Genomic DNA, 26483 nt, shown 5'->3' on the forward strand with positions numbered 1-26483 from the left:
CTGGCCACAGAAGAGTTATTGTACGTCATATTAAGGACATATTTCGTTGGGTGTGTAAACTGCTCAGTGGAAAAATAATAAGAAGGAAGGGTTCACAGAAACCAACACAGGGCAATATAATATGATGAATTGGTATTTCTGCTGCTGATATTTTGTTTGGAGAGTTTCTATACATCATTTATCATTGGGTTACATCATTAATTGTAATAAGATTAATTATTATTGTAAAGAAGAGTAATTTTCAGGGCACAGTCTGTAGAAGTTTGTCTCGTGCAATGCCAAAAGTAATTTGGGTAGCTAAAAATCAATTATCTAAAATAAGAAAAATACCTACCCAGCAAACAAATGTTGGTTCCCAGAATCCCTTATAAATATTAAACCTGGTTTTACTACAAATAAAACCAAAAGGCCATGGTCATTGTAGCTAATAACCATAGTTTAACCATGATATTTATAGTAAAACTATGGTTATACTAATAGTATAGTTTTAAAATAGTTTTCTGCCAAAAAAAAAAAGCATGGGTAATACACTTTTGCTATAATAAAACAATGGTTACTTTTCTTAAAGGATGTTGTAGGTACATTATTTTATGGTTATAAAAAATAAAACCTATAAATAATGTTCCTAGAACTTTGGGGGTATGTGGAGTATATAGTATGATAAGTATATGTCTGTAAATCTATTATAGAGTGATATATTGGAAATACGATTGATTATTCCAACAGGTGGACATCTCTCTAAAGCTCTATAACCCAGTAAAACATGCAGCACGAAACGCCATTCACCGTCAGATGGCGCTGTGGTTCTGAAAACCCATTGAAGGTGTGAGTTGATATCTGAAAATCTGCAAATGCCACGGCTGGAGTGTGTAAGAGTGGTGGGCGGACTATTGCACTCCGTATGTGTCTGTGCGTGTGAGCAGTGATCTACTGTCATTCATGGGGATCATGTATGGAGATGGAGACAGGCTTGGACCTCCCCGGAGGGACTGCATGTGTTACCTGGGACCCCCGACCACCCTGATACCCATGTAAGAATTTTACAAAGCACCTATGCATGAATAGAATTTGTGTTGTGTTAAGACGCAGCTTTACTCATCATCAGTAGATGGTTTTCTATTCAGGGAGTGAGAAAAAATAAAGCAAAGTTAGAGTCCGCCTCAGTGATGACAATGATAAAAAACTAACTACTGAGTTCATTACGCACAAGTCTATAAATGGCGATACGCGTCTCATGCGCATCTGGGTATTCTTAATAATATCTATTTACAAGTGTAGGGCAGACATCACAGTTCATAGTTATTAATATATCTTAAAAGTGCATGCCGTTTTATTTAGTCTATCTAGACATCAGATAGCCTACTATGATATTCACGGAGACTGTAAATGTAACGCCAAACGCGTTTGAAAGAAAGAAAAGAAAAACATTTTCAAAGGACTCAGTATATTAGAATTTAAATTCAAGATAGATTGTTAACGCGGGGTATCAGAAGGACGGTCAGCAGTATCGTTAATTGTTCCATATGTGAAAGGAGCGTCAGTGTATTTGGTGCCTAAAGCGGAATCGCGCACGCCTCCCGGTGGCCATGGACCGCAGCAAAAGACATTAACTGTCATAAGCTGCCAAGTTCTGATATTGAGGCTATTTATTTTGTAAAACATTGTAATGCAAATTCAGTTAGTTCTTATCTGTTTTACGAATGAAACTTCCAGCCTCATCTGAACATAGTGATCAGTTGCATGATTCGCAGCCTATGCATGTAGGCCTATATGTATAGGCCTATTCATGTATTTATTCCTACTCAACATTTTATCTGAATTGTTTTAATTGTTCAACTACTCGCAACATGTCGTTTCTATGATATACTACTACAAAAATGTAAAATTAGTATTAAAGTGATTTTTTTAAATATATAATCCTGATAGAAAATCCATGGCAGTATAGCGTTGCTATAGTGCGAAAAGGAACCGCAACTTCCACGCGTAGTCTAAATGATGTGCAAAAAATGCGGGCTCTGATTTTAGTTTTGTTGATAGATTTACGTCATCACTGTTATTTTCAGTAGTCTTATTTTTAATATACTCTACTAAAAAATATTTATTTCCCTCCAAACTTCCCTTTAACCCTTTGTTGGCTAATTCGCACTCGATCTTTGATTTTGAGCGTAACTGAAAAACTGGTCTTCGACGCAAATTTAATTAGCTGAGACATAATAAATAGACTATTATTATATCTATACTTTCCTCCAAATTAATCGTGGCCTACTGTACCAGTAGAGGTTACTCTGTACGGAGCAGCAGTCATGTCTGCTTATCATCTCTCAGCCGCCCTGCCTCCTCCGCTCGTAACAAGATTCACTCATCCACCCTCTTTACGCACCGGACAGGCTGCGCGCTCGGAAGCCGTTTTACGCGAAGGGTTTGTGTTTGAGAAACACTCTTTCATCTGTTTAAAGAGGTGGACTATTCGAATCCTAATGTAATGAGAAGGTTTGTCTGTGTGCCAAGCTCTCACTGGCACACCTCACCCTCGGTGTCAAGCGCTCGAAGCCAACGCGATTCCAACTTTGTGTTCTTGTCTCCAGCGGAATGCGTAGATCGCCCGAGGTGAGTCCCAGAAGGCTGTCCGACATCAGCCCCCAACTTCGCCAGCTCAAGTACCTGGTGGTGGATGAATCGATTAAAGAGGACCTGAAGTCATCTCGATCAGTTGAGGACATCAACAGCGCGTCCATCGAGGAGAGGATCTTGAGAATCACGGGCTATTATGGCTACCAGCCCTGGAATGCCGTTTATAAGAGTAAGTAACTTATTTTTACCAATGGATTTATTGTTGTGATGAACAGTTTTGAACCATCAATTTGTTGAGGTGCTCTCAGTGGAGCATTTTATTATTTTGACATGCAGCAAGATTATAGAGCTACAAAATGAATGTCAATTATAGCATAGGCCTAGATCAAATTATTTGGTCTTGGGAGTATTTGAGAATGTTTGAGTTCAAACTGAGGTCTCTGACTTTTGTTTTGTAGACTTTTGAGTCTCAGTTTGATAATTGTTGAAATTTCTTCTGAAATTAGAGGCACATGTGAGATTTCTGGGGTCTTTTTCTCAAGAGAAACATCTAATAAACTGGAGACTTAAGCAGCATATTGGTTTGCTCTCCATTTGATCTCATTGCTGTCTTGGAGATACAATTGTGAGATGGAGATTTCAAGGAGGAGACTTTTTCTTCCTTTTCTTTTGGACAGACAGCACTAGATGCAATCATGTGTGATGTGTGTGTGTGTGTGTGTGTGTGTGTGTGTGTATCTTGTTACAACCTGTCTGTGTGAATGAAAGAGATTCACTGTGAGTAAGATGGAGAAAGAGACTTTGTTCTCATAACCCTTGGGTTGCAATCATGCTGGTTCCTTGCACAGCAGTAGTTACCGAACGACTAAATAGAAGCACAGTTTTCTTGCCTGAGTTGATTTGATGATGCTCTGAGGTTTCCATCCCTGTCAGTCTTACAAGACTGTGATAAATGATTCGCAAACATACAAAACAGAGAAGTATGCCTGTTCCCTCTCAGAACTGTAAAGTTACACTGTATCTGCAGTCCTAAATCAGTTTCTGTAAACACTTTCTGGTTAATTTGTTTTAATATTGCCTGCAGTGTGTGTGGTCTCATCTGAATGAGCTGCTTACTTTGCTTTGAGTATTTTTAGGACTGACGAATGAAACCATGTCAGAGTCATTTATTTTTAACGTGGGTTTTAACTTTTTAATTTTGGGGGGAAATAAATGGATTCTTAGTTAAAGCTGCCGTTGGCAACATTTTTTTATCATATTCAGTGAAATCAACACTATAATCCGACAGAACAACATAAATAAAGTGGTTTTAGAAAAAAAACTGAACTTCTAACTCCACCTGGAGCGTGTTATTTGTTTTGCAAAAATCCGCCGCTCCCGGATCCAATCAGCGCAGGGGGGTGTGAGATCCGACTGTCAATCACAGGTCGTGCACACGCCACCCTTAGCGCACGTTACAATTACATGCACACGCCTGAAGTTCGCTCAGTAAGGAAGAGTGATGGCGGAAAAGATTCCAATTCCTCGGTTAACCTCAAGAGCTAGAGGTCAAAAACAACAGAGAAGAGAAAAGAGAACACCTGTAAAGAAAGTAAAGAAAGAAAGCGACTGTGCCCGTAAATAAACCAGGATCAACATCGGATCGACATTTGAAAGGTGGAGAGATTTACGTGATTTAATTGGGTTCAAGCTGGATGCAGAGCTTGCAACATTTCTTCTCGACAGGTAATTGTGCTTTATCAACCAGTTACTTTATTTCTTAGTGTTATGTTCGTAATCTAAAGAATGTTCGACCAAATGTGTTGGTATGGATAGCTAACTTTAGCACTTGTTTTGCAGGTTCGTTAGCTTTGTTTGCATTGAAATCCGTGTGAACGTAACGTTAGGTGGATAAACATGTCCAGATGAATCAATGCTACTCTATCTTTCTTACAAGAGTAAGAACAGCTATCTGACTAGCTCCAAATACTCCATGGTGTTGATGGATGCTGATGAGATGGGCGGGTTCACAGAAAATCTGTTGCACACGCACTGACGACCACGAGCTCGCTTGGAGGGTATTCGTTGATAGTGGGGGAGGGACATGAGAGTTGTAAACATTCAAAATTTTGCCTAAGTCCACTCTATCTGCCAGACTTGCCGACTGCAGCTTTAATTATTTTATTATTAGTAGTATTATTGCTTATGTTGCACCCCCGCAACGGCATAGCAATATGTAAAGGAATATCTTAGCATTGCGGCAGCTTTACTTTTGCAGTCTTTTCTTCATATTTTCTCCTCAAAATGTTAAAATCATGTTCTTTGATCAATTTATAGAACAACCGCTTAGTTGGTGCTTGATAAAGTATTGAACTTTCAATAACCAACTACCTAGTAACATCCTAGGATCCACCCAAAATACCATAGAAGTGCTCTAGAAGATGTTAGCATTGGATTTGCAGATACTTGTAAAGCGGTTAGGGAGCACATTGTGAGCCTTTATACTCTACTATAACTATGTTTCCATTCACCAATTTTTATCAGCATTTTGGGAAACTGCTGGATGGAAACGTATAAGTTAAATTTGCAAATTTGGATGGAAACATCTATGTTGTGTGTTCGAACTTTCGCCAGTTTTGCTTAAGTATATGTTTTGTGATTTTCTCTTATGCTCCATGTTCAGTGTGATTTGGGCTTTAATATTGGACTCTATTACAGTTTTTGTCTTAGGTAATATCATTGACTGACATCTGTCACATTTGTTAGTTTCATCTTTCAATCAAACATGATTTTATAGACAGAGAATAAAATTGGACATCAGAAATTGACTTTGAGGGGAAGGTTTGTCAGAGGACAACAGAGGCAGGCCAAGACAGATATTTGTTCCTTAATGGTTTTTATGTAGACTAGAGGGGCACATGTGACAACATCTGATAACAAATTGAATATGCACTCTCAATTCCTATAATTCAGTTCCTGTCAGGGATGGGTGAAAATAACAACACACCAAGAAACTTCAAGCAGCTTATATATATATATATATATATATATATATATATATATATATATATATATATATATATATATATATATAAGGTTTGATTACTTGTTGAAAGTCTGTGTTAGCTCTAAATGAGGCCTAACACTTTTCATTAGATTTCAAAGCAACACAAGGCAGCTGACAAAGATACAAAGAGGCCAAGCGGTCTGTGCCTGAACCGCCAGAGCATCAGTGAACAGAAATAGAGAGTGTGTTTTAAAGCTGGTTCAGAAACAAGTGAAACCCATGAGAATCATTACTTTTGTACTTTACCGGAAAGGTTTTTTAACTCCAGCAGAGTCTGTTCTGCACCCTGTAATATCCTTTCACTGTAGTAAGCTCTTGGGTCTGGGTCACACAACTTAGAAGTGGTTGGCTTTTGTAGCACTTTTTACAAATGCAGCACACAATAGGGCCTGAAATTAACAACAACAAAACACATTGTGGTTCATGAAAGATGTGCTTAACCTTCAGAAAATGTTGAGGTTAAATTAAATATTATGTATTTTAGAATATAAGCCTGGTCACACTATATATTAGGTGTCTTTAACTACTATGTAATTACATCAGAAAATAAGTTCAATGAGCTTGTATTCTGTTAATATTGTATTGCAAAGCACTTCTACTGCTATTGAGGTGTGATACCGGTAAGGTTAGGGACAGGTTTCGGTGGTATGGGTAGGTTAGGGGTGGGGTAAGGGAAGGCTCAGTATAATTATAAATGTAATTACAGTTTTACAAATTTACAGTTTAAAAAACTGTTTTATGTGATTGTAATTTTCTAACAAGAAACATTAAATGAAAAGAAACATTTAATTTATAAAATAAAAAACAAGCTAGTTTGTGTAATCTGCAGGGTCCAAAGATGAAGAGGATCAAAATAATAGTTGAGTTTATAAATAAAAGTAAATCAGGTAACCCATAGAAGAGTATAAATGAAAACAGTGTGCACTCAAATACATTCAACACCAGACAAAGAAGGAACTGAAACAAAGGGCATATATTCACAGGATAATGAACTAAATACAAACAGGTGGAATCTAATTAATGATTAATCAAGGAGAAAAACTAGTGGTGGAAAACTGAAAACTAAGGAAAACCAACTAGGCAGACACAAGAGATACTGAAAACAAGGAAAAATTAAAATAAAGTGCATAACTCTGACTGAATGCCACACTATGGGAAGGCGCAACCTCTCGCCGGAAGATGACTGGGGAAGTGGTTTTGGAGGTGGACAAGGGGCTGGAGAAGGATGGGAGACAGGACCAGGTGCCAGCAGGAAAAGCCAAGATGTTGATGGTGGGAGGAGCCAGGGAGGTGTAGAGTAGGGCTGCACGATTAATCGCGATGAAACCGCACACGATTTGGCAAAGGCTGTGATTATTTTATGCGCAGCTTGTCAGAGCAGTGTGGCTGATCGGTAGTAAATGCTGCTCCATCTGAACACCAGAGGGCGCTCTTACGCAGACACACCAAATACACCCCGCTGCAGAAATACAATAACGCACATCATTCCAGGAAATCCCTATCGCTGTAGCTTAATAAACAGAAGATTGAAACGCTTTGTTTGATTAAACATGACTTATGAACACACAACTGCCTTATTCTGTGTAAGAAGCCACATCATCTCACAGAAGGATGCTCAACTGTCGTTATGAAGTGAGTTTGGAGTAAAAGCATGTTATTAAATGTTGTCCTTAGTTAGACAAGAGGTTCATAAATGCTTCTCATGTTTGGAAAGATGCTTGACCTCACAGTGCTTTCAGATGGAGCAGCATTTACAGAGCCGTACATCAATGACAAGCAGCAGATAAAAAAATAATCGCAGCATTTGCGATTTCATAATCACGATAAGCCAAATCAGTTTAAGTGTGATTTCATGTGAATTGCGATTAATCGTGCAGCTCTAGTGTTGAGGGTAGGAGTAGCCAGACGGGGACCTAGAGCACATCCAGAGAGTGGAGCCATGGTGGAGACTTGATTGACGGAGATGTAGTCGATGGAAGTGGACCCCTGGGTGCAGATGGGACAAAGGGACACTGGTGGTTCTGGTGACCAAGGCGGAGCCACAGCGACGAGTGTCCGAAGTGGAGCCAGATTGCACGGGTGTGACTGAGGACCAAGGTGGAGTCCGGTGAAGCCGAAGGGGTGGAGAGACGGAGCACAGCGGATGGCTCATAAGTCCATGGCACAGGCAGGGTGGCGTTTGACAAAGTCAGAGTCGGAGGGACAAGGGAACCCGGTGGAGCCGTAGACGTTGTTATCTGGTGAAGCCGAGGGAGGGATAAGCCATGGTGGAGCCGACAGGTTAACGGACCCGGGTTGAGGGACGGGATAAGCACCTGGAAGCGGAGCCGAGGGATCCACTTGCCTGGGCGATGCAGGAGACCTGGAGACCTCAGTCTTATCCACACAACAGAATGGTTTCTTAGGAGAAAAGTCGAGGGGCTGAAGCCCTTGAGATACATCATCTCGTTTCCAAGATAAAGAAGGAGCTGGGCAGGGTCAGCGGCGACAATGAAGGCACAGAAGATACAGGGCAGGGCAGGGTGGAAAGCACTACCTCTGTTTGCCAGTCAATCACTTCTCAGTGTCCAGCTCCACTAATACGTCCACCGGCACGGATGTTGCCAGCTCACACACCAGTTTAGACTCCCTTTGGGGCTCAGGCTCCCAGGCGATGGCTGGCTCATTCTTCATCTCTGGCTCGTGCATCACGGCAGGCAAAAGCTCCCAGTCTACGGTGGGCTCTGGATTATTATGAAAATAATAGTTGAGTTCATTGACTAAAAGTAAATCAGGTAATCCATAGAAGAGTATAAACAAAACAGTGTGGATTTAAAAGTATTCAACACCAGACAAAGAAAGAAATGAAACAGAGGGCATATGTACACAGGATAATTAACTAAATACAAACAGGTGGGATCTAATTAATGAGTAACCAAGGATAAAAACTAGTGGTGGGAAACTGACAAGGCAGACACAACAGGAACTGAACACAAATAAAATGAAATCAAAAGTGGGTAACTGTGACAGTTTGGAACTAAATGTTTGCAGTTATTTATAAACCATGATATTGCAGTTATTAAGAACGTCCTGGTTGCGTATGCAACCCACCGTTCCCTGAAGGAGGGAACGGAGGACGTAGTCGACGGTCGACTGAATGGGGATCTCGCTAGAGAGCCTATCCTCTTCGAGTACTATTGAACGAGCCAATGTAATTGGCGTGCGTGATTGGCATCACACACTCCGCCCCCGCGGCGCGGGTATAAATACGGAAGTGGATGCACGCACTAGTTGCTTTTCGCTGAGGAGCCGAGAGTAACCCGGGGTCAGCGGTGGTGGCAAGGGAACTACGTCCTCCGTTCCCTCCTTCAGGGAACGGTGGGTTGCATACGCAACCAGGACATTCCCTTTCAGTCGATAACGTCAGACGTAGTCGACGGTCGACTGAATGGGGATAACCTTTGAAAACGCCACTAATGCTGCCACCTTACAGTGCCTAAACCAAAGCCTCCTGATGCCCCCGCAAATTTAAGGCGGGGAAGGACAGGGCTTAGGCCAGGGAAGTCACTGCTGTTCCTACAGGACCACTGGGAAAGCGTTCGCCGTACATTGGAAGGAAGGGACGCTGCGGAATCCATATCCAACCCAGAGGGAGGTAACGTGGAAAATACACATATGAACCGGGCGGAAACCGGGCAGTCTAACATATGGAATGTCACTGGGGTGGCTCCAGCCTAAGACGGGGGGAGACACACCGGACAGTGACGGCAGAGAGACTCTGCCGAGGGAAGACACGGGCTCACCGCAGGGAGCCGTATCGTGGAAGAATACACATATGGGGTCGCCGTAGGGACCGCAACATATGGACCCAGCCTAACACAGGTTCCACACTGCTTACGAGTGGTAGGCCTAACACCAGACGTTCCGCACGTCCGACGTCGGAGGGGTGTGGAGGAACTCAACAGGGTTCAATTTTAAGGGAACTCAACTGGAGTAGAAAGGCGCACGTATCCAGTCCATAGGAGGGGAATGGCGAAGCAAGCCGACACTTGAACCAGGCTCACGGTGAAACTGGCTTCATGAGAAGGGACCCCACGGGAAGCAGCGGTTCAACTAGGTGTCGTCCAGCCCCCAACTCTAGAATCTGTTTTAGCAAAGCATATCGTCAACGCCCAGGCGGAGCACTTTACACTCATCATAGAGGAGCTCAACACCTAAGTGGACATGTTGCATCTCGGATTTTTAACGAAATGAAGGCAAGCACTAGTGCGACTTTGCATGGAAACAGCCTTCCCTCTCTGCTGAATTCCAACAGATATTTATAGAGCTGGTCTGAGGTCTATGGCTTGCGTTCTGTACACATCCAAGCGAACGGACAGAGAAGCCAGGGCTGGATCTGCCTCCTCCAGGGCAGCGCTTGCAGGCTCACCACCTGCTCCTATTACGGGAGAGGTGGGAACCTTGGGCACAATCCGAGCCGGGGTCTCAGCTTGTGAGAGTTAGCCGGCCCAGACTCCAGGCACAATACGTTGACCGAAAGCGAGCAAGTCCCTACCCTCTAGTAGAGACCACGCGAGCAGGAGAACTGATATAACAGAATTTTTAACTCACTGCCTGCAGTGGCTCAGGGGCGGTCTCTTCAGTGCATCGCACCAGGGACAAGGCCCAAGAGGATAAAGAGGGACGCAAGAATTTACAAGACCTTGCTCCTCAGGAACCTGACGATCAGAACGTGCTTCTGCACACTTCTGCAACACGGTGAGCGTCGTTTAAACACCGAGGCAACATAATTTTGAGGTTGAAGGAAAACAGCCTACTCCAACCCATTTTGCAGGAAAGAGAGCACTGAAGTGATCGAAAAGCTTTCAGGATCTCCTCTGGAGAGAAGACGCACTCAACGACTAGGTTCCACTTCTAAAGGCGTAAGCACGCTACCCATTTCTAGGGGGTGCTCGCAGAAGTGATGGTAACTATCGCATGCCTGTGATAGCCACCTGAGCCTCCGCGTTCAGATGTAAGACCGCCCGGAATCTCCAGGGGAAGAACGCGTGTGCCATCATGCCCCGTCCCTGAAAGAGTTTTCAGGGGAAGTCAGGAAGGCTGTCGATGGGAACCAGGTCTAGTTGGGCCAATAAGGGACAACATGAAGACCTGTTCCTCTCCTGACTTGGCACGTAGGTGCAAGCGATGGGCGCAAAAAGACAGGAGCATTGCTCAATACAACATGTAAAGATCACTGGGCTTCAGGAGCATTTTCTGCTCAGCACTTGAGTGTGATAAGTTCACTGAGCTTCAGGAGCATTCCTGCTCAACACCTGAGTGTGATAAACTCACTGAGCTTCAGGAGCATTTCTGCTCAACACTTGAGTGCGAAGAACTTCACTGAGCAACAGGAGCATTTCTGCTCAGCACTGCGTGTGATGAATTCACTGAGCTACAGGAGCATTTCTGCTCAACACCTGAGTGTGATGAACTCACTGAGCTACAGGAGCATTGCTGCTCAACACCTGAGTGCGATGAACTTCACTGAGTTTCAGGAGCATTTCTGCTCAACATGAAGTGTGATGAATTCACTGACTTGAGCAGGCACAAGGCGACCATGAGTCGCAGTCGCTTTTAGAAGGCTCACTGGGGTTAAACGCATTTCTGCGGGCCCCTGGGGCAGCTGAGAGCCAGTGTTTGTCCAAGGGTAGTCCGCTCGGTTTATACAAACACTGGCAGGAAGACGAAACCGGAGGGGCAACTGAGCGGCCCCGGAATGGTCATGACCCAGCTGGACCCAGGGGATGGAGTCTCCACTTGCCCTGGCTATAACTGTGAGGCTCGACGGCGGCACGATTGAGTAGAGCGGGAAGAGTGGAACAAAGCGTCCTCAGAAGCTTCTGACTCCAAGGAGGAGGTGACGGGTGAGTTGTGACATGCAAGGGAAGCTTGCGCAACGGTCGCAATGTCTAACAACTCGAGGCACGAATGCCCGTGTAGTCGAGGGTCGCCCCGGCCCCCGTTAAAACACGCCCTTTGTACATGGCCCCTCTGTTGAAGAGGTTTTGGCAGCAGACCGGGATGAACTATAGTCACACAGGGTGAGCTGCTCTGCCACGATCACCTCGGGACTCGATCATGAAGCTTGCGCTGAAGCGGTCACATATGGAGGTCGCCAAAGGCTGCAACTACCATATACCCCAGGAGCCTCTGAAAGTTCTTTCAGTGGGAGCCTTTCTCACTTCAAACACCAGCTGAACACATTCTCATTGGAGAGACGTGTTAGACCGAGTCCATCTCCAAAACTGAAAAAGAGATACTCAGCCCGTGGGCGAGATTGCTCTCTTCCAGTTGACCTGAAGACCCAACAGGCTCTGGAGCACTCGAGGGGAAGGACACTGTACTGATACTCCACCCTTAAACGCAACACACAGGATGGCCTGCGGTGCGTAAGGTAGAGATCTGAAGCACATGTCTTTCAGGTCGGAGCTGCAGACCGATCTTGGGCCAAGATGGTCACGACCCACCACCTAGTAGCACGAAGAACGAGTTTACAACTGGCCTTCGTACCGGCTGGAGGAGCGGCTATATCAAATCCTTCGCTAGCAGGATAAGATAAGCAAGCACAAGTCAGGAGCACTGCTCAACACTCGGTGTGATGAATATCACTGAATTTTCAGGAGCACGTCTGCTCAACACCTAATGTGATGATTATCACTGACTTGAGCGGGGTAGCCGAGCCTGAGGTGGGGCAGCAAAGTAGAGAGAGTGGTGTTAGTGTGCTGTGCAACACTTACCTGTCTCCACTAGCGGCAGGGGGCGTGTGAGAAGGCGGATGACCGGGTTCTCGAACGCACCAAGCTGCCTGCTGGCGACCAAGGGGGAGCTGAGGGGTGTAAGGCTATACAGGGTCACACCCGCCAGACTGGCCCTCTTGGGACCCAGGAACAGATGAAATTGCTCTCTCTTTGAAGTGTGGGTACCGCTTGCTCCGCTTTTTTTTTTTTTTTAGGGAGCCAGCGGCGGAACAGACACACACACAAACAAAAGGCTCCACCCGGCCCTCACCCGGGGGGAGGGAGTGATCGTGCCACTCCATGAGCATCTCATCCATTCCTGGGCGGCCCGCTCCGGAATGCTTTCGCTGTCGCTTGCCACCTCGGGCTGGGTGTCTCTACTGCGGCCGGCTCCATGCTGAGGCCTGGGTGGAGGCTGCTGCGGAGGCCCAGCAGGAGCAGCGGCCGGGGAACGCCCACGGCGACGAGCAGGCGGAGGAGCTGCCACCGGCGGCGGGTGGAGGCAGCAGCTGGCCACCGGGGCAGGATGTGCCGGATGACCTCCGTCTGCGCTTGAGCGGCAGAGAACTGTTGGATGCAGTTCTCCACTGCGTCGCCGACCAGCCCAACCTGGGAAATTGGGGAGACCAGGAACCGAACCTTGTCCGCATCCGCCATACCAACCAGGCTGAGCCAACGAAGGCACTACTGGACCACAACGTTGGACATCGCCAGACCGATCACGCACGCTACGACACTCTTGCCCCGGAGGGTGAGGTCGGATATCCAACACTATCCTCCGGTCACCCATCCCACACAGCACTCGTGCAGGGTGGGGCATGGTAATGGGGACTCGCTCTCCGCGTTTAACGAAGGTGAGTCTCGCCCTCAACACTGCGACAGTCATGTTCCCACAGTGAAAACATGAGCTGTCCACAAAAGCTGTCTCAGCGTGCTGTAAGCCCAAACACGTGACACAACAGTTGTGACCATCAGAGAGAGACAGGGAACGACCGCACCCAGAAACGCACGGGCAGAATGACATCTTGAAAAAGACGCAAACGCACCCGTGTTGCTCTTTCAGAAAATAGGAACGTCACCAGTGCCGGAGCACACAGGGGAATGACCGCGGCAACACTGAACAGAGAACTGAAACAGTGAAGCACTCACTTTTCCGCCCTCTAACCAGCCATCAACACACACAAACATTTAGAAATTTGTTGCTGTTAAAACAGCAGTTGAGAGCTCAAAGCTCGCGATCACCGCTGCACTCGCGCTGTAGAACACCAGCAATGGGAGAGTCTTCCTGAAGAACACCGACACACTCGCTCGTTGTAGACAACAGCACTCTCAGAGACATCAAACGATCGGCTCCGAAGCGAAAGGCAACTAGTGCGTGCATCCACTTCCGTATTTATTCCCGCGCCGCGGGGGCGGAGTGTGTGATGCGAATCACACACGCCATTTACATTGGTTCGTTCAATAGTACTCGAAGAGGATAGGCTCTCTAGCGAGATCCCCGTTCAGTCGACCGTCGACTACGTCTGACGTTATCGACTGAAAGGGAACCACAGTTTCTTCACAGATTACAGCAACTTCCATTTATATGATAGATAGTTTGCAGCAATTTCCCAGGAAGTTCCGATTTTCGAAACTCTGCTTTATTCACAAATGTTTTATGCACCATTCCAATTTTGTGCATAAGTTAAATTTGAAATCTTTGGATGGAAACATAGCTTGTGATAGTAAAGATAAAATATGGATATTTGATGTGTTTAAAACTAGCTAGCTTATTTATTATTATTAAATCTAACATACCGTATCTATTCATTCTCACTGGAAAAAAAGACATTTATGCCTGTAATGTTTAATAGTGGTAAAATGTGAGCCATGTTAATGTATTTGTGCATGGAAAGTGACTCACATAATTCATTCACAGTATAAAGTAAATAAAAAAAAAAATGGGAAGAGCAAGGAAGGTGCTGCTCCGGCCTGGATTATAAACAAATTGCATAAAGGCCTAGCAGAAACCAAATCGACTTGTCATGCACCAGCCTGCAATTACAAGTAAATTGCATCTACAGGTAAAAGGAAAGTCTAAAGGTCTTCTTACAAATATAATATGCATATCACAGGGATAAAAGTGTTGCTCTGTTTCACCATTTGTAAAAGTATTGTCGGGTAGGACAGTGTCAAAGTGATTAAGATTTTCTACCTATGTTCTGTCTGGGGTCTGTAAGAAGGTGAACACTTCCATTAACCTTAATAGAGTAACAGGGGAAGAGGAGATCTATTTTTCTCTCCAATGGTGGGTTACATAAGATGAGCTTAATGAATTATGTGTGACACGCATCTGCCACTTTGCATCATCCTATGCTGCATACAGGAGCCTTTGAACATCTAATTGAAATTCTACCAATTGCTGCCTAATGAAACTCTCTTTCTTACTTTATAAGAGATTTGAGACTTACCTCTATATTAAATTATATCTACATTTTATATGATGAACATCCCATTTAATGTTGGTAAAACAAATGTGTACATACATAATTGAAAAGTGACTATTATTTTATTGTTCTCACATATGAGACATACTTAAGAATGCTTGTCATAGATCACATAATGGAGTCCCAAACTAAAGTTTAAAGGAATTTAAATTAAAATTCTATCATAATTTACTCACCATCATGTCATTACCAACCCGTTCTTATTAGATGCGTCTCTATAGAACGCATTGTGTTTATCGTGCAATACATCTGCGAAAATGATTTTTTATGTGCATATGATACGCCCTGTAAAACTGGGTAGGATTACTGGTGTGGGCAGGAATGTGTGTATTATAAGTTTGGGTAGGATTAGTGGTGTGGGGTACGTGTGTATTGTACGTTTGTGTAGGATTATTGGTGTGGGGTACGTGGGTATTACACACAATAAAGTATGTATCATATGCACTCGAAAACTGCGTGTCATATGCACGTAAAAACAAATTTTAGCATCTGAGAGATTTTTTTTTTAAAATACCATCTTTTGTATTACTCAGAAGACATACTGGTTTCTTAATACACAAGGGTGAGTAAATGATCACAGAATTATAATTTTTTAGGTGAACTTCTTTTATGACCATATTCATATTCCAAACAAATCACAATTCTTCACAATTCTCCTGTGCTCAAAAGTTCTGTTTCTTGATTGATTCCCTTTATTACATACCACAACAAAAGCCTGTCAGCTTTTTCCCACTTTTTCCACCATATTAAGCAGACTTTATTTACTTACTGCGCTGAATCCAGTTATTGTGCTGAAAATGACACAGTTTTTGATTGTTGTCATCGGTTCTCGGTTTGATGGAGTGGCATTAGCCCTGAATTGGTGTACTAATGTAATCGCAGTCTTACTCTTTTGCTGTGATTCTCTTGAGCACGGCAGCATTACTCAAGGCTACGCCAGGGGAAACTGTCCTTGCAGTTAGTGTTCTGTGAGTCACTTTAGATAAAAAGAATTCACGCAGTAATAACCAACTAACAAGCTGATGAAAGACTAAATGCAAAACTCCATTAAATGTGTGATTTGCATTAATGTAAACAAATAGACATGCTAACAGAAGCTACAGTAGATCAGCTTACAAGTACACAATTTAGTGCTTATATATACCCAGTGTCACTGAAATGAGAGGCTGTAATGTTTTATATGAGTTCATAACCTAAAATCAGTCTTTGTGTAGGAGGATCACCAGAGAGATGCATGACTAATAACATGAATCATTCTGAAGTACGTTTTACATGAGTTCATAACCTAAAATCTGTTTATTCTGAGAATCTTGTGATCTTGAAATTATGTTAATTATTTCAGTAGTATTTTGTTCTAGGTTTGCAACTGACCTGAATGATCAATTATAAACCCATTTATTTCAACACATCTTATTGTTGCACTCCTTGTGAATTGCATTATAAGACTGGTTTATATCTCTCAGCTCATATGATGTAAAATGGTTCATGGCTAAAAATGAAACAGCAGAAAATTGCCTCAGATGAGATTAACTTGTACGGTCATAAATTATGTACTGAGGTCTGGAGGGGATAGACTGGGAAAAGATTATCGCATGACTTCATGTCTGTTAGAATCTTGGGGCATGATCTGCCTGACTTTTTAATTTTTTTATGTATGTAAGAAATAGACTTAAAAACATTTTAGCTGAAATATATTCTTAATGTAATAAAACATAAAGGCAGAAAGCAGAAAAACTGTTTTGAGAAATACAAGGGATAAATTGACCGTGTTGTGCTGTTATATTCAAGCATCCAAGCCAGTTTTAGATGTTCATGTAAGATTTATCATTTCAGAGTTTTTTTTTTGTTTTTGTTTTTTGCCATTTTAAAGCATAGCTTGTTCAGTGGAAGTGATGGGCTGCTCAGATCCACGTAAAATACGAGAGACTGCAGATAAAATGCCTGCTTAAAATGATCATAAGAGATACAAGATCTAATATGACAACAGTGCTTATAAAGTGACAATAACCTAAAAAGAGTTTCTTTAGAGTTTATCTCCACGCTTCTTTTGGGTGGGTTTCCTCCAATAGCCAAATTTAAAACACATTAAAACGTAAATTGTCTTTAAATTCTTTATTTAGAACTAAATGCAGCTTAAATGCATTGTTCACCCAAACATTATTGTTCCAAATCCTTGCTTTCTTCTGTGCATAAAAGTGGATAGTTCAAAGATTTTTTTCCCCAAAAAATCATCAAATATCTATTGTGTTTCCCCAGAAGAAAGAATGTTATACAGATTTAGAACAACATGAGGGTGAGTAAATGAGTTTTAATTTTGTCATTTTTGGGATGCACACTGGAATGCAAATGAAATTATGCGAAAGACAGATAAATTACTTGGAAAGCAAATAATGTTAGATAATAATAATGAAAGAAAATATTATTGGCAACAACAGAGCAGAGCTTGACCACAAACAACTGTAAACTATTTTGTCCTGTTACCTATTGTCCACATATAATTGTTTTTACACCAAAATCAACCATCATTTTGTTTTTCATTATTATTTTCCACTCTTTCCCTGATCCATTAAATTAAACTGGCTGACTTGTCTATTAGCTGTGACATAAAAGGCAGAAGCCAGGGATAAAACATTAGTCTATTTCATGCTTTAAAGATCCCTTCAAAAGGTCTGGCACTGGCAAAACATCTATTGTAATATAATGAAATATTTGCAATATGAGTACTTGAAAAAAGTAGGCTACCGGTCAAAAGTTTGTAATAATTAAGATTTTGTGACTGCACGCCAAAAGATGTCTTTCAATTGTAGCTTCCTTTTTCTATTTTTTGTTATTTATTGTGAAGAATTGTGCACAATCAGAGTATTGTGCATTGTGTGAATTTTAATTCCATGCTAACTTTTGTCAGCACTTGTACTTGTACTGTTTTTACAGCAACCTTGTTCTTTTCGCTGTTGGTGATTGTCTCTCTCGATGTGACCCAAGGATTTGATTTGTCTTTTCTCTGGCTCTCTGAACCCATGCTTGTAGAATGGAGGTTTTGTCCATTGATTGGCCCCTTCAAAAGTTTCAGCTCTGCTCTAAACAAGGTCAGACTGGTCCCCAATGTAACAGCCTCAGTCTCTCTCTCTCACACACAATCACATATACTCCTCGCGTCGCTCTCTCACACTGTCTATCAATCACTTTATCTCTCTCAACAGCAGCGCAGTGTTAAAAAGGAGAGAAGGTCTTAGCGTTCCTTGCTGCTGCTGCTGCTGCTGCTGTGAAAATCCAAATGTGTGGTATATGTCAGCCAAGATTAATTTTAAGCTGAGGTCTGTATCTGAGAAACCCATTAAAAAAAACTAACAAGAGCTGAAAAGATGCAGAAAGTGACGAAAAACCCTTGTTTAACTCTTCTCATCTCTCAGATGGATGTGTGTGCTGTCACTGGGAAATGGGGTTATGCACTTACATATATGGATCTTTTCCCAACAAAGGCTTTGGATCAAATAAAGGTCACAGACATCAGCGGTATGGATTTAAAGCTTGGGCGGTGTCAGTGATTGTTCTAATACAATTTGTAACGCTTGATTCACTTGAGTTGTCAGATTAGAGCATTTATTGTAATGAGTCTTTGTATGTTTTTTTAATCGAAATTGTGCATTTGGTGGATTTATATTTATTGCTACTTTTGTGTCCGTTGCAAAAATTGTTTTTATTGTATTAAACAATATGTAAGTAAAATGTATGTTCTGTCAAACCGGTACCAGTTGGTACTACAAAAAAAGAGTTGACAGTACCAGCATTTCTGCAATACCAGTTGTACAGAAATATTCAGGACCCACTGATAAACGCTGCTTTCAAACGCTCTCGTTCATGTTTGTTTGAGCGCTCTCTGAGCATCAAAGGTTTCTATTTACAAACACTGAGCATTGTAGCCAATCACAATCATATTTGTTGAGTGTGTGTACACAAATGGCCTATCTGAGGTGCTAGTCAGTAAGTTAGTCAGAATCTGCTGAACATCGCTGAAAAAACACAAGGTTTTATTCAATGCGAGCCACACGCTAGCGAAGCCTTTCATTGTAACCAACAAATTGTAAACAATGAAATGAGAGATTCCGTTTCATATATTTTTATTGGTATGCACACAAAAAACAATGAAGGCATTTGGATAACAATAACAAACATATTTGTATACAATCTTTTATAAAAAAAAAGAAAAGGAATACAACATGAAGAAAAAAAAGAAAAAAAAGAGAAAAAAGGGAGGGGGGGTGCGTTTTGGAGTTAGGCCTAGTTAGCCTGGAAAAATAGCGTAAATGGTTGCCACTTATTGTAAAATTTGGAGAGATTACCTGGTTTAGAGTATCTTATTTTTTCAAGTTTTCGAAAGGACATGACATCAGTGATCGAAAGTGTGTTGGACGGGGCATTTGTTGCTTTCCAATTAAGAAGGAGATGGTGTCTCACTATCAAGGAAGTGAAAGCCAGGACCTCTAACTGCACTGATGAAAAACGGTGGTATTCTTGAGGAGTACCAAAAATGGCTATATGCGGAGAAATATCAATGGTCTTGAGGAGCACTTTAGACATGGTGTTAAAATAAGTTTGCCAGATATTTCCTAGAGTTGGGCAGAAGAAAAACAAATGTGCAAGATTACAGGGCGAACCAAAGCATCTGTCACAGACATCAATTGTATTAGGGAAAATTTGTGATAGTCGGGTTTTAGAATAGTGACATCTGAACACTACTTTAAATTGTATTAAAGTCAAGCGGGCACAGACTGAGGCTTTGTGAATACCGTTTAAAACAGAGTCCCACCAGTCAACATCAGAGGCCAGACCCAACTCTTTCTCCCATGCCTCCTTCGTCTTAGTGGTTAAATGATCATCATAGGACTGGATAGTACCATAGACTTTTGAAATTAAAGATCTTTGTGAAAAATTCAATCGTAAAAGTCTGTCCCATGTCTGCTCTGGAGGAAGTTGTGGAAAATTGGGAAAGAAACGACGATCTCCGATATTTTAAATTCGACTGTAGTACCTATTTCGACCACTAGTTGTCATTCTTACATACTGCACCTTTAAGACAACTTTTATTATGACAGAAGTTTTTTTCAATAGAGCAGAATTCAGTGAGCTTGTGCTTTAGTGGTTATTAATGAAGGGCTCTTCTCTTGCTTTCTGTTTATTACCCATCCACAGTCTAAATACACTTTTAAGTTTTATGTACACTGCAAGTTTCTTGATTGACAATTAATTTAACAGTTTTTGCTCTGGTACCAACATGTAATCTTTTGATGGCAACGTTTAATTTTTAGCAGACTCCAGTCTTCATAGTCACATGATCCTTCAGAAATCATTCTAATATACTGATTTGGTGCTCAAGATGTAACGGCACACCAACACAGAAGATGATGAACCCAGGAGTTTATTGAGAAGCGTGAGGTATACAGGCAAGTCCTTCAGTCTTTCAACAGATTGGGTAACATACACAGAACACACAGTATTCATAGGTCAATCTTTCTCAAACAGGAACTTCATAAATACCGGTGTTGTGCCGAATGTCGACCCCCTGCCAAATTATTACCCCCCTCGTTTAAGTCAGTACCTGATTGCCAAATCCTAACCCCACCCCTAATCCTAACCCCCCCCCGGCGGGGGTCAAAATTCGGCACAACACCGGTCAACAATGTTCCCTCTAAGCTGCGCGCTGTTCCCTCTAAGCTGCACGCACTTCTGATGCTGAGGCCGCGCACTTCTGAAGCCGCGGCCGCGCAGAAAAGATTAAAATGCCACGCAGAGGACTGACGCGAAATGTGTGGGGAAATCCATTTGATTGTAGTTTAAGTGAGAAATAATTTCAGTGCTCTGGTCAACCGCTATAGAGTGAAAACTGGTGAATGCAGTTTACAGGTTTCATAGAAAGAGAATGATGGGAGCACGTGTGATTGGCAGTGAGTCTTGCGTGCGGACCAAATAGCTCAATACGAGAGGCAACGAGAAACGCAGACATGTGAAATAAAATCACATCATAATGTTGTAAAGAAGAGTGGTTTGATTAAAGTGGTAGAAATAACTGTTGATGGACACAGAACGGTAACAATTACACACCCACCCGCGTGCAAATTCAAAATAGGCTATCATTAGTTTAAATCTATGTTTTTGTGTGTGTGTGTGTGGGGGGGGGGGGGGGGGGGGGGGGTTTGGGGGGGTTCAGGCATGGTTAGATTACTATAAAAGAGTTCACATATTCACTTTTCTTGAAAATATTTAGCTATTCGATCTATTTAAATGCTTCAGTTTGTTATATATTATAATAATATAATATGTAAACAAATTGAAGCATCTAAACTGATATGTTATATCACTTCAAATACTTCAATTCGTTTTTTAATATTATATTATATTAGGCCTATTTTTTATTATATTATAAGCCTAAATAAAGAATCTCACGGGCTCATTGCCATTAAAAACTTTGAAACCCCCTGCTAAAGAAAATATTGGAAATTCACAAGAAATAAACAATCATTTAACTTTGATGGTTTAATGCTTCCTGTACACAATTAATTGACTACAAAAACACTTTATGTTTTTCCCAAGCCATCTCAGTGTAACAGCTTACTTTTATTTCATACTATATTCTATTATTGTAAAGAATTGAACAGTCCTGCAGAAGATTTTGTAAATTATTTTTCATAGGATTTCTTGGTAAAGACTGTACAGTTAACAGCACTGTAAAAAAAATATCAGGTAACCTAAAATGTGCCTCATTTAGTGACTTCTTAATTAACTGCTTGTTTTTCAAAAATATGATTTAATACCAATAAGTTACATCAAGGGTCAAATAAAATAGAAATGCCACTTTCAAGTTTAAAGTTACAACTGAATTTTGAAACCATTGTGTTTCTACGTATGCTGTACAGGTCAGGTATAAAGAATATTTTTGCTCAAGTGGCGAAATATGTCCGCCCAATAGAAAAATGTTTTGCTCAGCAAGAAAAAACATTAGAGGGAACATTGCCGGTCAACAAAACTTTATTCACAGGAAATATCTTCAAAATCCCCAAAACAAAGCACAGGTAACAAAACATGCACATGTACACATTGTTTTTACTTTTGCCTATAGACCTTATGCACCGGAGAAACAAGCACGCAGCCATCTTTAGAATTTTGTTTTTGAACTTCCGTTTTTGCGGTAGCTCTGTATATTTATATGGCATTGCTGTCAAAGAGTAATTAACTAGTGAAGTGGATTTACTTATTGTAGAGTTAACGACAGTTATGATGAGCAGTGTAATGTGTAAATCGGATGACATAAAATATTTTCACTAGACCAGGAAGATTTTTATAATGAGAGGTTTATTCAAACATCCATAAGATCTTACCTTCATGCTGTGGAAATACAAACCAGAAAACAGAACACAAGCGCAACTCTGAAAAGGGGGTCTATATAAGGTCTATGTTTGTCCATTCCTGGGAATTCTTGCTTATTTAAAAAAATGTTCACCTTTTGATTTTTACTGTTGCCTGCATGTGTTGTTATTCTAGTAATTATGTGTGTGATTTAAATTTTTAACCAATTTTGGGCTCATATTTTATTTCTTTAAAAATTACCCAGCAACTTAGTAATTTTTAAACAAATAAAATAACCCAGTCAAATATTTAAGCCAACTAGATGTATCAAAACAACCCAACACTGGATTTGTCTATATTTGACCCATCACGTGGTTGCCAAAATAACCCGAATTGTGTTGTTTTTAAACCTGCAGTTTTTAGAGTGCCGAGTTGTAATTAAATTTGGATGGATGGATGGATGGATGGATAGATATCTTTTTGATTTATAACCTAACAAACCCTCTTTCACACTATGTGGGTGGTTAAACCCTCCTGCTGTGCCATCTTTTTGATGGTTACCAGGAAAGAATGACAGTCATCCCAGAAAGGTCAGTTAAATGCAAAAAAAAAAAAGAAACCAATGGAAGTGAATTCAGGATAAATCAGCGGGAGAGATTTCAAAGAAAGGATGAGAAAGGGCTGCTTTATCTCTGAACTCTTTCTTCTGTCCCCAGTGAATCATTCCTCCATGCGCACAGACTCTTGATGTTCCCTTTAGCCTGGAGTGACAGAGAAACACCTTACCTTGTAGCTTTCTCTCTCTCCTTTATATTCAGAATGACAGTGTATTCGCGGTCATTGATCAAAAGATCGCAGTTGCACTGAATTAAATGACTGACTCTACCTCAAGGCTCATCAATGACTCATTTTAAAACAGAGCCAACTGCCTGCTTGTGAAAAGAAAGATAGCGATCACTTCTTCTTCACAGAATAACAAGAAAAAATGCTTCATGGGCAAAATTTAGGTGTCCTATGAATGTGTTTTCAAATGATCAGTAACAGTACAGAATAATAATATTGATTTTCCAATTAATTGGGACCGCCATTTTAACAATGTGATGATGAACCTTCAAATTCCATTTTTTTATGTCTGCTTTCTTTCTTCAGTTTTTTAAATTATAATAATTAAATTATAATAATAATAATCTTTGTAATAATTTTGTAATTTTTCTGCCTTAGCAATGTCGCCAAACCTGTAAAAAATAAAGTAAATTTGAATCATTTTATATTCATAAAGCATATTATGCATTAAAATATTCCCTAATGGATCTAACTGAATTTGAATCAGAATCAAATTGAAATCAGGTAAATCAGTGCAGATTCCCAGCTTGTCACGTTTTCTATGTGTTTAGTTATGTTCTGTGATCTTGTTTCCCCCTGTCTTTGTGATTTTGGTTTAGTCCTGTTAGTTTTTCCTGCTCCTCATTTGTGTTCACTGATCCTGCACCAGAGCCCACTGATCCTGCACCAGAGCCCACTGATCCTGCACCAGAGCCCACTGATCCTGCACCAGTCCTGTCCAGCCCAGAGTTTCCTTCACCGCTGGTCCTGCCCAGCCCAAGACCCTCGTTGCTGCCGGATCCCCCCCCTTTCCTGTCAATTTTCTCATTAAAATTTTTGGGGGGTGCCCACCCGAAGGGTCCTCACTGCCATGGCCACCCGAAGGGTCCTCACCGCCATGGCCACCCGAAGGGTCCTCACCGCCATGGCCACCCGAAGGGTCCTCACCGCCCTGGACACCCGAGGGTCCGACAGCTCCGCCCTGGATGCCCGAGGGTCCGACAGCTCCGCCCTGGACGCCCGAGGGTCCGACAGCTCCGCCCTGGACGCCCGAGGGTCCGACAGCTCCGCCCTGGCCACGCCCACAGCCTGCTACGCCCTGGCCACGCCCACAGCCTGCTCCACCCTGGCCACGCCCACAGCCTGCTCCACCGTGGCCACGCCCACAGCCTGCTCCGCCATGGCCACGTCCACAGCCTGTTCCACCCCGGTTCCCCGAGCTACCAGCTCCGCCCTGGAGGCTTCCCGTCCCTGCACCACCATGCCCTCGTCAGCCTCCAGGGCGCCCACACCCTCCCAGCCCTTTGGATGTTATACGGCGCGAGGACGCGCCTTCGGGGAGGGGGAGGTTCTGTCACGTTTTCTATGTGTTTAGTTATGTTCTGTGATCTTGTTTCCCCCTGTCTTTGTGATTTTGGTTTAGTCCTGTTAGTTTTTCCTGCTCCTTGTTTGTGTTCAGTTTCTTCCCCTGTGTTCAGTTAATTATCCCATTAGTCCCAGTTCTTTTAAGCCTTGTGTTTTCCCTCAGTGTTTGTTGATCGTCGTCCTTGTATGGTTGTTTTCCCTGAAGTTCCTGGAGTTTGTTATTTCGTTCCTGTATGTTTATAGAAGTTTATTTTGTAAATAAATCAGCTATTTTTGGAAGTCCTCTTGTCCTCGTCTTCAGCTACCTGCACACAACCTGACACAGCTTTAGTACAAAAAAATTATAGTCTCTAAATTGAAATGCACAAGCATTACTGCTGCTTGCATTAAGGAAACCAGAATAGGGAAACCTACTGTGAGAGAGTACTGTGATCATTTTACCTGAAAAAATAAATTGGAAATGAACACTTTGGTCTCTAAGTAATTGCATACCTCTTGTGCTTCTCTGATCAAAAATAGGATGTTAAGTTCTTACTAATCCAATGCATTGAGAGAAAGTGATGTGCAGAAAGAGAGTGGTTGTGGAACGTGGATAAACTTTACTCTCAGCATAATTTTGTGAGTTTCTTTCTATCTGTTTTCTGCTTTTATTTCTTGCACTCGTGGGACAGATAAGGGGTGATTACTACTTGATTACCCTTTACAGCTCAAGTGCTTCTGCAAAGTGCAACTAGAGTATTTTAGGAGGTTTGTTGAAAGGATGCTGTAATTTTGTAATTTTGCAACACATAGTGGAATTAGCCAAAGTGTATTTAGTATCTATCTATCTATCTATCTATCTATCTATCTATCTATATATATATATATATATATATATATATATATATATATATATATATATATAATCATTTGCTGTTTTTGGGGCTGTTTATGAAACTAGTGATTGGATTATCTTCACATATTTGTAGGTATTATCAGCCATTTTTGTAGCAGTCGGGGGTCCTACCTATAGGTGAACATGTGTACTCGCCAAGCCAGTTTTTTTACCTTATTTATGGAAACAACCTTGTAAATATTTTAGTTGGTTGTCTTAGGGGACTAAGAACTGAGAGAACAACTGACTTCTGTACACTCTTATCTTGAATTGTAACATTCATATTTGTATCACCTCGAGGCACATGGGCAGATGCTTGGGCCACACTGATCACTGATTAGCAAGAGAAATTAGCAGTGCTCTAAAACACAAGTCATAAGCCAGCCTGCCAGGACAAGTCAGCGAGCTCTGACCACCATGTCAGTGTGTGTAAAGTCAGTGGAGTCTCTGTGTAAAGTCAGTGCAGTCTCAGCGCATGTAATACGCACCACAGCCTGGCTCCATGCACATAGGAAAAGCAGCCAATTAGAGCAATGCTGGTGACATATCCAACACGACAGCCAATGGGGGAGGGAGCAAGAAGAGGCAGAAATAAAAAACCCTCACTCTCTCCACAGAACCCTCAGGCAGAGCTGCCCATGCCCACCCAGTCTCATTCTGCATTCTTGCCCTGACTTTCCATCATCTTTGTCATCATCATCATCATCATCATCATCATCATCATCATCATCATCATCATCAACTAATAAACCTGTTTCTCAAATTGACTGTTTGCCATATGTCAATGTAGATTTGAACGTTACATTTCCGGTGGCATTTGGATAAAGACATTTGAAAAGCACATTTTCGATCTTCCTGTCTTTTCAGTGTTGGAAAGGTCATACATTTAATTTCTGGTCAGGATGGTTCTTCATGATTCACAGAAGCGCCACAATCAAGAAAACTGAGAAAATTAACTCAAAGTTGAGTTTTTTTTATTCTTTTTTTGTCAAAACACTTTCTCGTATGCCAGTTTAATGTGCAGAGGAAAATGAAAATGAGCCATTTCTATAAAAAGATTTGTGTGTGGAATTCAGTAATAATGAAATGCACTTGCTGATAACGCAAGTTATTTGCATTTGTTTTACTAGCAGATCCACTAAAGGAATTATGCAAACCAGCCCAAAATAGCAATAATGGCTCAATCGTTGATTTAAATTTGGCCGACCATTTGCAGACAG

General features: G+C 41.8%; 1 protein-coding gene across 1 annotated transcript in view; it reads left to right on the forward strand.

Moving 5' to 3' along the window:
• Positions 1-888: 888 nt before the first annotated feature.
• The window catches only part of slc35f3b (solute carrier family 35 member F3b), a 102927-nt gene continuing 77332 nt past the window's right edge, over positions 889-26483 (forward strand). Inside the window, exons 1-2 of the mRNA XM_077236419.1 lie at positions 889-1031; positions 2586-2800. Coding sequence (XP_077092534.1) covers positions 940-1031; positions 2586-2800 — 307 coding nt within the window. The 5' untranslated portion in view covers positions 889-939. The remainder of the gene's footprint in view (positions 1032-2585; positions 2801-26483) is intronic.

This window comes from Siphateles boraxobius, unplaced genomic scaffold (assembly GCF_051911475.1).
Source record: "Siphateles boraxobius isolate OS27281-9 unplaced genomic scaffold, OSU_SipBor_1 20, whole genome shotgun sequence".
NCBI lineage: Eukaryota > Metazoa > Chordata > Actinopteri > Cypriniformes > Leuciscidae > Siphateles > Siphateles boraxobius.